We start from the raw sequence: 13,866 nt of genomic DNA on the forward strand, positions 1-13,866 counted from the left end.
TGTATGGTGAGGAACACCACAGCTCCATCATACAGTGTAGTGGCCGCTGCAGGGTACTACACATCAGCTCCTGCACAGTATCTAACAGCAGACGCTATACTGTGTGATGGAGCTGTACATAGTTTACATTTGTCCACTGCTGGGTATGATAACAGCTAATTGGTGTGGGTCCCAATGATGGACCACACTGATCTGATATTAATAAGATATCCTAAGGATAGGTCATCAGTACAAAAGTAATGTAAAACCTATTTCAAGAAGCACTCCTCCCATTAAAGTTTTTAACCTTTTAATATATTACAATCATATTATATAACACTTTATACTTGAAATTGCTCATTTTGCCTTTCTACCCAGTTAATTCTTCTCTTTGCTCTATGTAGAAACAGGAAGTCTCTTTTCCCTGCATGACTCATCCTCCTCTTCAACTCCTGACCCAGCTGCTCCCTCCTCCCGCTGCCAGGGACTTTTGCAGTGATGACTCATGCAAGGAAAATTTACCTCCTGGACAGTCGGCAGGATTACGTGCCCGCAACACCCGGGTACTGCGTGCCTGAAGAAAAGTGCAAGTTTACCTCAGAAAGAAGTCTCCCGCCGGTTCCGGAGGGTCCACGCCATCGGACTCCATCACCAGTCGTTTCCCGCCGATTGTCCGCCATTTCCAGCTTGTTCCCGCCATCTGCAGAGTTTCCCGCCACTGGGCGACGCTTCCCGCCAAAACCGCAGATTTCCCGCCTTGGAAGAGCAGCGGACGCCATTATGGGCGTGCCAAAGGAGGGCAGGAGGCCACCTCCCATCGTGGGCCAGGACAGAAAATGGCGCCAAAAGTGGAAACCGCCCCCACCAACAGAGACTGTGATGCTGGAGGTGTCTGTCAGCGTGAAAGAACTCCCCCTGGAGCTGACAGTCACCGAGTTGCCCCGGGACCGCCCTCTAAGTGGGAGGAGACGAAAGAGAAGAGAAAAGATGGGTGTCGCTTGGAGGAGTCTGGAGCGAGCGCACCCGGAGGCAGGAAGCCTGGAAAGGAGCAGCAGAAAAGCTCACCCGGAGATGGAAAGAGAGCAGAACAGCACCGGCCCGCTGGCCAGGAGTCTGCTAGAGACCGAGGAAGGAGGGCAGAGCAGCACCGGCCCGCTGGCCAGGAGCCTGCCGGAAGCCGAGCAGAGCAGCACCGACCCGATGGTCAGGAGCCTGCTAGAGTCCACAACCCCGCTAGGTCTAGCGGAGATCCTAGCGCAGCTCCCCCGAGACCGGGAGTGTGCACAAACTGCCCTGGAGGGCCTCGCAAGGAGGATGGCCCGGGTACAGCGTGAGATACTGGCGGAGTGGAGCCGGGAGATGACCCAGCAAGCAAAGACCAGTCAACGGAGCACGCTACCCTGGAAGAGGAAGCAGACCGCCTCTGAGGATGGCGCGGGAGGACCCAAGGCCGGAGACGGCGCCGAGGAGGGAGCCGAACGCATGGAGGCAGGTAAAGGGGACGCTTATACCCCAAGCCGAGAAACCGCCCACCTGCCCCAGCTCCCCGTCGCAGAGCCCGAAAGTCCCCCTGCTGTGCCCGTAGCCGCCAGGTCACCGCCATGGACTAGGCCCCGACCGGAAGCCGCCGCCGCGACCCCTGTGACGTCACACGCACCGACCCGGAGCGTGACAAAGCAGGAAGTACCACCAGCCTGGTCGCAAGGCCTAGTACCTCCGGGCGCCGCACCACCAACAGCGCCCCCTACCTCCGCGGAGCCTCCGGCCTGGCCGCAAGGCCAGGTAGCCCAGGGCGCCGCCGTCCTAACGGTGCCCTTCACCTTCCAGGTGCCCCAGGCCTGGCCGCAAGGCCTGGGCAACCCGGGCGCCACCACCACCGCGCCCGCGCCCGCAATACCTAGGGTGCCACACCTGGGGGAGGACCTCTTCGGCCAGCTCACATGGCCGGACGGGCGGCCCTTCATCTGGCCCGAAGGGTACCCTGAGCTGGAGCGGCAGCAAAGACTAGGGCCCTTGTGTGAGCCCCTAATCCCGGCTCCGAAGCCCGTGGCTCGGGTCTCGCCTCCTCTAGCAGAAGCCCAATTCGTGTGGGACCCCACGGGAGAAGATTTGATGGGGTTCACCGGAGAAACTCGGGCAGCCGCAGCTGAACGTACAGAGTGTTGCCGTCAACAGCTGGCAGAGTTTAAGAGAGAACGGGAGGAGAGGCGGGTCAGAGAACAACAGGCCCAAATCCAGAGCGCGGAGCAGAAGAGCCGGACTAGGAGGAACCCCCGTGCAGCGCATTGTCCCCGCACCATCGGGACAGTGATAAAGTTCAACCCGCAGCATGGGTGGGGCTTTATTCGGGACCGTAACAACCGCGGTGACGTTTTTGTGACTCGCAGAGACGTCGAGTCCCACCTGCCGGAAGGTCACAAAGGCCGTGACCTCTACGTCGGAGACGAGGTCACTTTCACCCGGCACAAGTGTGCCAAAGGACCTTACGCCCTCCACGTACACCGCCTGACGGAGGAGGAGTTGCGGTGCGAGGAGGAGGAGCAAGAGGACCCGGACGGGTCTGAAGTAACAACCAGCTATAAGCAAAGAGCAGGAGGAAGACGCCGTTGAGTGCGGCAGAGCAGGTGTTGTAAATAGTTACCCAATCAGGGTATAAAGGAACTGGAACTGTTGTAGCTGCTAAAATAGTCCCCGTTGGGACCAGGGAACTGTTTACCCGTTAACCCCTTCATCCTACAGGCTGAGGACTGTGAGCAGCCATTCCCTACCCTCTACCTGGCCGAGGACTGAGAGCGGCCAACTTTCAACTTCCCCTGTATATAGTTGCGCGTCCTAAAGCGCCCCCTACCGGTTTTATAAGAAAACCAGATTTTTCTAAGAGACTGTCGCACTTTTCCCGGACACACGTTGCACAGTGTCCGGAGGAGGAACCAGAGACAAGAGAAGTCTACGAGAATGTTTATATAAAAAGTTTTATATATATATAATGTTTATATGTTTTATATGTTCATATAAAAATTTTGTATGTTTTGGTGTTTTATGTCTTACAGCCCGAGGACGTGCTGTGATTTACCAGGGGGGAATGTAGCACCCTGAGGATTCGGCTGCTACAGGGGTATTGCACCTCAACCCAGAGGTGTGATATTCCACTCCCGGGTAAGGAAGGAGTGTGGAACTGAGCTCAGATAGACTGCATGCACTACATACATCCCATTCCAGAGGAGCAGGCCGACGGTACTCCCACTTAGAAATGTGCAGGTGCAACCGAGCCTGTTCCTGGCTGGAGTGGGAGGGGGGTGGTACATCCCATGTAGTGTAGGGGCAGATAGGGGGAGCAGTCTGGGTAGTGATAGGAGCTCATTGGGTGCTGGTCACCTGAGCTCACACATAGAGGGATATATAAGGAGGGCACCAACTTAGATCAGGGTCAGACGCTGAGAACAAGTCAGTTGGAGAAGAGAGAGAAGGAAACAGCAGCCCTGGAGAGAGAGAGAGTGGAGCAGAGAAAGACCCAGAGGGGGAAGACTGAAGGGACCCAAGAACCCAAATTAGAGCACCGGGTGAGGAGTCAGCAAGAGGGTACCGGAACCCAAGCTGGTGGGGGCAAAAACAATCCCCAGCCAGAGACCGGAGACCGTGGGCAGTGTCTGTCACGGTCACCCACCACATTCACCCCGAAGGCACACCACGTGAAGGGTCAGGGAACCCAGGGCCAAGGGTGTCCCAAAAGAAGGCCCGAGGGAGCTGGACCTAGGTGAATCACTGGTGGGGACGGCTGAAGAAAGGACAGAGGGAGAGCTCAGGGCCACGCTCTGGACTTGTTTGGGGGTTGACCGGATCCAGGACCTGGTGGACGCAGCACGGCTCGGGTGGTCACTAGCAGCTGGAGTGACCAGTACAACATCAGCAGTAAGTAAACACCCTTAACTGCACAACCCGAGTCTGTCTTCATTGCCGGCTGCATCGCACCACCACAACCCCCATCCTCTGCGCCTGTCCCCTCTGAGGCTATACCCCTCCCGTTGGGGGTTATCTCACCAAGCTGCGCACCTACCATCAGCCTCAGCGGACCCTGCAGCAGCGGCGGCCACAGTGACCGCATCACAACGGGTGGCGTAGTCGACATAAAAGAACTTGAATAACATCTGTAGGACTGCCACATAACACTTAGCTTGACGCCCTGGGCACGGGACCGGGTCACAGCCGCTCGGAGACTACAACCCCCCCCATCTGATCCGGTGCCGGGTATTCCCCTCAAAAAGGAATATGTCCCAGGGGGCGCGTCATTTCTACATACAGTAAAGCTTAGAAGGATTCAGCTAGTTAGTTTTTAATCACGTGATGTCATAGCCCTAATGGAAAAGAGAAGAATTAACTGGGTAGAAGGGCAGAATGAGCAATTGTGAGTAGGTAGTGCTTTATAATCTAATTATTGTAATATATTAAGAGGATAAACATTTTGATGGGAGGAGGAGTGCTTCTTTAAATCATACAGTACAGACCAAAAGTTTGGACACACCTCATTTAAAGATTTTTCTGTATTTTCATGACTTTGAAAATTATACATTCACACTGAAGGCATCAAAACTATGAATTAACACATGTGGAATTATATACTTAACAAAAAAGTGTGAAATAACTAAAAATATGTCTTATATTCTAGGTTCTTCAAAGTAGCCACCTTTTGCTTTGATGACTGCTTTGCACACTCTTGGCATTCTCTTGATGAGCTTCAAGAGGTAGTCACCGGAAATGGTTTTCATTTCACAGGTGTGCCCTGTCAGGTTTAATAAGTGGGATTTCTTGCCTTATAAATGGGGTTGGGACCATCAGTTGTGTTGTGCAGAAGTCAGGTGGATACACAGCTGATAGTCCTACTGAATAGACTGTTAGAATTTGTATTATGGCAAGAAAAAAGCAGCTAAGTAAAGAAAAACGAGTGGCCATCATTACTTTAAGAAATGAAGGTCAGTCTGTCCGAAAAATTGGGCAAACTTTGAAAGTGTCCCCAAGTGCAGTTGCAAAAACCATCAAGCGCTACAAAAAAACTGGCTCACATGAGGACCGCCCCAGGAAAGGAAGACCAAGAGTCACCTCTGCTTCTGAGGATAAATTTATCCGAGTCACCAGCCTCAGAAATCGCAGGTTAACAGCAGCTCAGATCAGAGACCAGGTCAATGCCACACAGAGTTCTAGCAGCAGACACATCTCTACAACAACTGTTGTAGACTTCATGTTAAAATAGCTGCTAGGAAACCACTGCTAAGGACAGGCAACAAGCAGAAGAAACAAGTTTGGGCTAAAGAACACAAGGAATGGACATTAGACCAGTGGAAATCTGTGCTTTGGTCTGATAAGTCCAAATTTGAGATCTTTGGTTCCAACCACTGTGTCTTTGTGCGACGCAGAAAAGGTGAACGGATGGACTCTACATGCCTGGTTCCCACCGTGAAGCATGGAGGAGGATGTGTGATGGTGTGGGGGTGCTTTGCTGGTGACACTGTTGGGGATTTATTCAAAATTGAAGGCATACTGAACCAGCATGGCTACCACAGCATCTTGCAGCGGCATGCTATTCCATCCGGTTTGCGTTTAGTTCGACCATCATTTATTTTTCAACAGGACAATGACCCCAAACACACCTCCAGGCCGTGTAAGGGCTATTTGACCAAGAAGGAGAGTGATGGGGTGCTACGTCAGATGACCTGGCCTCCACAGTCACCAGACCTGAACCCAATCGAGATGGTTTGGGGTGAGTTGGACCGCAGAGTGAAGGCAAAAGGGCCAACAAGTGCTAAGCATCTCTGGGAACTCCTTCAAGATTGTTGGAAGACCATTTCCGGTGACTACCTCTTGAAGCTCATTAAGAGAATGCCAAGAGTGCGCAAAGCAGTCATCAAAGCAAGAGGTGGCTACTTTGAAGAACCTAGAATATAAGACATATTTTCAGTTGTTTCACACTTTTTTGTTAAGTATATAATTCCACATGTGTTAATTCATAGTTTTGATGCCTTCAGTGTGAATGTACAATTTTCATAGTCATGAAAATACAGAAAAATCTTTAAATGAGAAGGTGTGTCCAAACTTTTGGTCTGTACTGTACCTTATATAAGATCACCCCCTTTGCAGTGCAAAATGTGAATCCTACTGTACAATCCACAGCAATATAGGTGTGTTTCACTCATTTCCAGCCGTATCCACAGTGGAAAGTTTGTACAGATCTGAGGTGACAGTATGATCTTTCAGGATTTCAAGGTAAGGATAAAAGATATGAGGAGAAGCATTACCTGTGGTTCCAGATGTGTAAATGTACATTGCCAGTGTTTTTGCCCCAACAAATGACCTGAGGGATTTTGGAACGGAGTCACATGAAGCGGATTTGACTTTGTCGAGAAATGTTTCTGTCCCTTCACTGACGGGTGTTTCAGTGACGTAGAAAACTCTGGCATTTTCTTTCCTCAGCTCTGGCATGACTTCATCTATGGCATCCTTGAGCTCTTCAAGGCAGGACAAAAGAAAGAGCTATAAGCACATTGCATATAGTAAAATGGAAAACACAACAGTAAAGACTACATGGAAAACATCTAAACAATATGGCTGATGTATCTGTTGTACTTATTATGAGGTTCTGGTTAGAACGATGATGTCCTGCTGAAAATTGGGTTATTAAAAGGATATTCTGTTTCTGCAGTATTCATCATCTATCCACAGATGTTACATCACTGTGATGACCAATGACTGCCTGGATGTCAGTGTAAGCTAATCATCACCGTGGCCCAGAAGAGATAGGAGGGGGATCCATGCCATGGAAGAATGGTGCAGAAAGTATGTGTTGTCTACACCCTGTTTCCCATCTCCAGTCTCCCCCTCCCTTCCTTCTTTCTTTCCATTCCTATCCCCTTATTCCAAGTTTTTGTGATTTGCTTTTTTTTCCCCTTTTTTCCTGTTTCCCTTATTATTGTAAAATTCCCTTAAAAATAATTTGACAAAAGTATATGTTGTCTGGGGTCATGTTGTGCGGTCGCTGAAGTTACATTTGAACTAGAAAACAAAAGATAAAGAGATAGTAACAGCAAATATTTTATATTGCCCTCCATTTTTTCTTTTTACTGCGTTTGGTGACCTTTGTTCCTGTATCTTTATTTGACCTTTGCCTACTGCTCAACAGTAAAAATATCTCTCCGTGTTTGCCTCATTTAACTCCAAGATTCAATAAATATTATTTCAATATAACATCAAATATAAAATATCCTTGTAGTAAAACTTTAATAAAATCTAGAAATATTATTGTGACAAGTAAATATGGAAAATCAGGAATAACAAGAGAAAAAACCTACAATATAACAGCAGATACAAAATGAAACAAGTTTTTTTAGGTGTTTGGACTAGATCCATCCTTCAATAATATACACACTGGGTTGTTAATCCATCCAATGCTAATATGAAATTTGTATTTATTTCTATTATTTCCAAGGCTGTTAAAAGTGTATGCAGGAACTATGAATACACTCAAAATTGAACATGTAACACCAAAAAGGATGAGTAGTGGAATTATGAAAATCACAGGGTTGATAGACATGTTACTTATATGGAAATTATGAAATATGGAAACCAAAGCCCCATTCATCAAAGTGTTTATGCCTGAAACCAAAACAAAAACACTTTAAAAAGTTCCCAAACTTCTGTGCAACATGTAGTTGCACAAAAATTTTGCTGATGAGTGGTCATGGCTGGTTGGTGAGAACCTCTTTAGAATATGCGGAAGCATTTTAATGTTGTATACAAATGAAGAACTGCCTTTTATTGTTGTAATTTGCTTCATGGTCAAATGGACAGAGATGCGGTTTATCTACTAATTTTCTGACCTTTGGTCTAATGTTGTGTTAAGCAACTGAACAAAAATCTACTCTGAGCTGAAAATCTCCAATTACACAATAATAGAACTAGGTGAAAGGGGCATTAAAGTGTGATAGCAACTGACAGTACACAGACTACAACTCCTCTTCATCCCGGCTACCACAGGGTGAAAAAAAGAAATAAAAAAGTTAAAAACAAAAAAAAAACTGTATACTCCGGTCTCCTCCAGCCTGCTCCCGGCGGCGTCCTCTCTCTTCGGCGTCCCGCGGTGTACTTGCAGGACCTGCGGTGACGTCATTTAGTCAGCTAATGGTCACGCGACCGCTGACGTCAGCAGTCAGGTGATGGTCGCGTGACTATCAGCTGACTAAATGACGTCACTGCAGGGCCTGGCAGTAAACCGCGGGACGCCGAAGAGAGAGGACGCCGCCGGGAGCAGACTGGGGGCTGCCGGAGAGGTGAATATACAGTTTTTTTTTATTTTTAACTTTTTAATTCTTTTTTTTTTTTTTTACTATAGATGCCGCATTTAAAGCATCTAAGTTGGTCACACAATATAAATCCATGCCGGTTGCATGGATTTATACTGTGTGACCAACTTGTCAAGCACTTTTCCAAGTGATGCTCAAAATCGCTTGGAAAAGTGCATGAAAAAATGCATGCGAAAACACATGTAAAAACGCTGAAAAAACGCTTCTCTCTGGCACAAAAAACGCATGTAAATCTGCCTGCGTTTCTTTCTGCCAGAGAGAGGCAAAAACGCTCTGCATCAAATCTGCTACGTGGTCACATAGCCTTGAAGTGTGATAGCAACTGACAGCGAGACGACTCAGATAGATTGGATTAAATATGGCTGCAATATGTGAACATTTAGAGAATAGCATAATCATATTTTATCTTCTGACTTTTTCTATAGAGTTGTGCTCCTGCAGATCTTTTAATTATTTTATTAAACCTTTATTTTAGGGACTTAATTCTTTTGAAGCTATCCTACTGATACAATTGAGTAAGGTAAGATGTACCAGCCCTAGAAATTCAGGATTGCATCCTAATGGCATGTGTCATATCTTCAGTGTTGTCCCATGAAAAGATATAATAAAATATTTACAAAAACGTGAGGGATATACTCACTTTTGTGATATACTGTACCTACCTAACCACGGAGGTTGGGACCCTAAATAGGCATAATGGCGCCCCCGCTCAACAATGAATAGCCCTGTATTACACACCTATTCTAGAGAGAAAATCAAAGTGCAGCAGGTAGTAAACACATTCAAACCTAGGAGTGACATGTCAAATAACCAGTATCCAAAAGACAGAATGATGTACATTACTGAACACGATAAATAGCTCAATAGGTCACACAAAAATAGACAAATCCTGTTTTGATCAAGGAAAAAGCGCCACACCAGATCCATTTTTCAGATCCTGCAACAATCCAGTATCATCAGAAACCTCCACAAAACTACAGAATACTTTCTGCAGTGCATAACCGTTCTGCCTGCAGTTGGGGCAGGAGACTGTACGATGGCTGTCCTTAGCAATTACGGTTTTATTTACCTCTCTAAAGTAATATTCTAGTTTTAGCCCTTTACACAGATGTATTTACAAAATGGGGAGAACCCCAAAAGAGACCCCTCTCTAAAACGCCATAAAACTTAGCTTTTATTTCATATTTGATTAAAAACACCTAGGGGTATATAAAACTTTGTCCCTAATCGGCCTCTAGTATTTAATAGTGGTATTCGTATTTCTACACACACTTAGCGGCACCCTGGTGTGCCTTCGTTCAAACGGCAGAATAGGACAAACTGTACTCATAGCACAAGGCCCCCCAACATGTTTCACTGCATGTGCGGCGTCCTCAGGCGATGGGACACTGTCATCAGATGGTTCCCAAAGACTTGCAGCTCATTACAGGCAGGCTGGGATGCAAATATAGTTTCTATAGAAATTTTGTGTTTAACGCATCCATCACCCAAAGGCTATAATGGCATCCATTTAGCGTATACAATATGAAAAGCTATTGAAAAAGCTTATTATGTCTTTGTTACATAGATGACTGTGATGGAGGCCGGAAAATGTCATCGGTCATCCATACCCTGTTCAATACCTTTTTTTTGGTATTAGGCTGACATTGTATACTGATGAATACTCTTTTGACCTCCATTTGGGAATGGAGCCATATATCCAAGTTTACAGTGTATACTGGGAGCCTTTTTTGACGTATATGCTAAATGTAGGGAAAAAACGTGATGTGATCAGGGCCATACAATACAGATATAAAAAATCTCTTCTAATAAGCCATGTGCCTGCGTGTTCATCACATCACATGACAGGTTCATTTAAGGCTATGTGCCCACGAAGCAGAAATGCTCCGGATTTTTCCTGAGCGTTTCTGCATCTCCCTTGTACATGCGTTTTTCCTGCCAGGGACATGCGGATTGTACATGCGTTTTCCTGCCAGGGACATGCGGAAGTGAAGCGTTCTTCACTTGCATTTCTGCATGTGGGTTGTCAAGCGCTTTCCAAGCAATTTTAGCATCACTTGGAAAGTGCTTGTCAACTTGGTCACACTATATAAATCCATGCAACCGGCATGGATTTATATAGTGTGACCCGAGAGAATGTCAAAAAATAAAAAATAAATGTATACTTACCTTCCGATGGCCCCCGCAGTCTTGTTTCGCTCCGTCCTGGCTGCCGGCAGATCGCGGTACACTGAAGGACCTGCCGACGTCAGCGTCGCGTGACCCGTCACATGACTATAACGTCAGCACAGGTCCTTCAGTCCATCGCGATCTGCCAGCATGGGAGGAGGAGCGCACCGCAGGACGTCAGAAGGTAAGTATATATTTATTTTTTATTTTATTCTTTTTTTTTTTTACAGTTTCTATGGTACCCGGATCCGGAGGAGAGTCTCCTCTCCTCTAGACCCGGGTACCATCCGCACATTGAACGCATGTATTCCGCATGTGCTTATCTAGTGAAGCGGAATACATGCGTTTTAATGCAAGTCAATGGCGGCGAAAACGCAGCACTTCCGCAAAATAATTGGTAGCGCTGCGTTTTTTTCCGCAATTATAATCCGCAGTGGAAATTTCCGCAGCATGTGCACAGCACATGCGGATTATCATTGGGGACATGGCAGGCCTTCTACCATGTGTTTTTTAAGCGTTTCTGCAGTGTTTTTGCCGCTGCGGAAACGCATAAAAAAACGCATCATGGGCACACAGCCTTACAGTTTCTGGAAATAAACAATGAAGTTTCCCATTCAATAACTATCCAGAAAACTTGAGAAACTGTTGGATAGAAGCAAATTTGGGAGTAAGAGGGCAGATTTTCTGTTCTTTTATATGGGAGGTAGAAGGTCACAGGGGAAGTTGCACTAGAGAACACTTGCCATCATTCACACCTGACATGATATGTACAGTATATATGTATATCTGTTTGTAAAGGACACACAATTGTCTGACAACACCTCTGTGAATGGTAAACTGTAAACTATAGTGCTGTATGCGGTAAAGCAACATCTAGGAGAAAACTTGCCGGTTTTGACTAATAATAGAGGAGGACCAGCTTAACCAGGCTTGTTTCAAGAACAAGTTACATGACCTCGATCCTATACAGGGTGGTCCAAAAGTAGGTGGCCAGAAAATAATAACATTTATTTTGACTTACAGTACAGACCAAAAATTTGGACACACCTTCTCATTTAAAGATTTTTCTGTATTTTCATGACTTTGAAAATTGTACATTCACACTGAAGGCATCAAAACTATGAATTAACACATGTGGAATTATATACTTAACAAAAAAGTGTGAAACAACTGAAAATATGTCTTATATTCTAGGTTCTTCAAAGTAGCCACCTTTTGCTTTGATGACTGCTTTGCACACTCTTGGCATTGTCTTGATGAGCTTCAAGTGGTAATCACCGGAAATGGTTTTCACTTCACAGGTGTGCCCTGTCAGGTTTATTAAGTGGGATTTCTTGCTTTGTAAATGGGGTTGGGACCATCAGTTGTGTTGTGTAGAAGTTAGGTGGATACACAGCTGATAGTCCTACTGAATAGACTGTTAGAATTTGTATTATGGCAAGAAAAAAGCAGCTAAGTAAAGAAAAACGAGTGGCCATCATTACTTTAAGAAATGAAGGTCAGTCAGTCCGAAAAATTGGGCAACCTTTGAATGTGTCCCCAAGTGCAGTTGCAAAAACCATCAAGCGCTACAACGAAACTGGCTCACATGAGGACCGCCTCAGGAAAGGAAGACCAAGAGTCACCGCTGCTTCTGAGGATAAGTTTATCCGAGTCACCAGCCTCAGAAATCGCAGGTTAACAGCAGCTCAGATTAGAGACCAGATCAATGCCACACAGCGTTCTAGCAGCAGACACATCTCTTCAACAACCGTTAAGAGGAAACTTTGTGCAGCCGGCCTTCATGTTAAAATAGCTGCTAGGAAACCACTGCTAAGGACAGGCAACAAGCAGAAGAGACTTGTTTGGGCTAAAGAACACAAGGAATGGACATTAGACCAGTGGAAATCTGTGTTTTGGTCTGATGAGTCCAAATTTGAGATCTTTGGTTCCAACCACCGTGTCTTTGTGCCACGCAGAAAAGGTGAAAGGATGGACTCTACATGCCTGGTTCCCACCCTGAAGCATGGAGGAGGAGGTGTGATGGTGTGCGGGTGCTTTGCTGGTGACACTGTTGGGGATTTATTCAAAATTGAAGGCATACTGAACCAGCATTGCTACCACAGCATCTTGCAGCGGCATTCTATTCCATCCCGTTTGCGTTTAGTTGGACCATCATTTTTTTTTCAACGGGACAATGACCCCAAACACACCTCCAGGCTGTGTAAGGGCTATTTGACCAAGAAGGAGAGTGATGGGGTGCTATGCCAGATGACCTGGTCTCCACAGTCACCAGACCTGAACCCAATCGAGATGGTTTGGGGTGAGCTGGACCCAGAGTGAAGGCAAAAGGGCCAACAAGTGCTAAGCATCTATAGGAACTTCTTCAAGATTGTTGGAAGACCATTTCCCGTGGCTACCTCTTGAAGCTCATCAAGAGAATGCCAAGAGTGTGCAAAGCAGTCATCAAAGCAAAAGGTGGCTACTTTGAAGAACCTAAAATATAAGACATATTTTCAGTTGTTTCACACTTTTTTGTTAAGTATATAATTCCACATGTGTTAATTCATAGTTTTGATGCCTTCAGTGTGAATGTACAATTTTCAAAGTCATGAAAATACAGAAAAATCTATAAATGAGATGGTGTGTCCAAACTTTTGGTCCGTACTGTATATATAAAATTATATTTACTAACACAAGCATTACATTGACAATTACATTTTATTCTGAACAATAATACAAAAGCCCTTAAATGTTATCAACGCAGGTGCTCACACTGTTTTCCATTACAATTTGCACAGCTTTGAATTCTGCCTCTTTCGCTTTGACAAACTTTTTTGCACAAGTCTCTTTGGGTATTAATTTCTTGAAATGCATCTCTTATGTAATTTTTCAAATCTCTGACACTTTTTGGCTTTTGACTATAAACTTTGTGAGGAATGAAATGTGGAATCTGATTGTTTGCTAAGGGCAACTGAGCCAGTTTCACTTTACACCATGTTTGATAAATCTCCCCCTTCATAACCTTATTACACTTTCTGTCCACCTACTTTTGGACCACCCTGTATAACAAAGGTGAAGAGAAGGCGTGAAGAAATGTGGACAGTTCACTATTCCCTCTAAAGAATATTTTATATTCGTTGTCTAATTATTTCTTAAAGTTTCACTCTCATTATTACATTGTACTGGCTTCCTAATTATGTGTGACAGTAAAATGCTTCAGAGGAAGATATTTTCTAAAACTAGTGCAAAGGTAAATTGGTGTGTTCTGGCATGTCCCAACATCTCATCCTGAAAGGGCATCAAGCTTTAATGTCTCACAGTCATTTGACACATTGCCATCAAGGCAAGACTAATTAAAAAGGAGTTGCCGAGCTGAATTGGAACACCA

At 45.6% G+C, this 13,866-nt stretch overlaps 1 protein-coding gene across 1 annotated transcript in view; it reads right to left on the reverse strand.

The window, feature by feature from the left end:
* Positions 1-13,866, reverse strand: part of SLC27A2 (solute carrier family 27 member 2) — a 53,636-nt gene that overhangs the window by 30,442 nt on the left and 9,328 nt on the right. Inside the window, exon 2 of the mRNA XM_073653106.1 lies at positions 6,267-6,476. Within this exon, the coding sequence (XP_073509207.1) occupies positions 6,267-6,476 (210 nt within the window). The remainder of the gene's footprint in view (positions 1-6,266; positions 6,477-13,866) is intronic.

The sequence above is a fragment of the Phyllobates terribilis genome, unplaced genomic scaffold, assembly GCF_046119375.1.
Source record: "Phyllobates terribilis strain yellow unplaced genomic scaffold, ASM4611937v1 Scaffold_11__3_contigs__length_659146591, whole genome shotgun sequence".
Taxonomy (NCBI): domain Eukaryota; kingdom Metazoa; phylum Chordata; class Amphibia; order Anura; family Dendrobatidae; genus Phyllobates; species Phyllobates terribilis.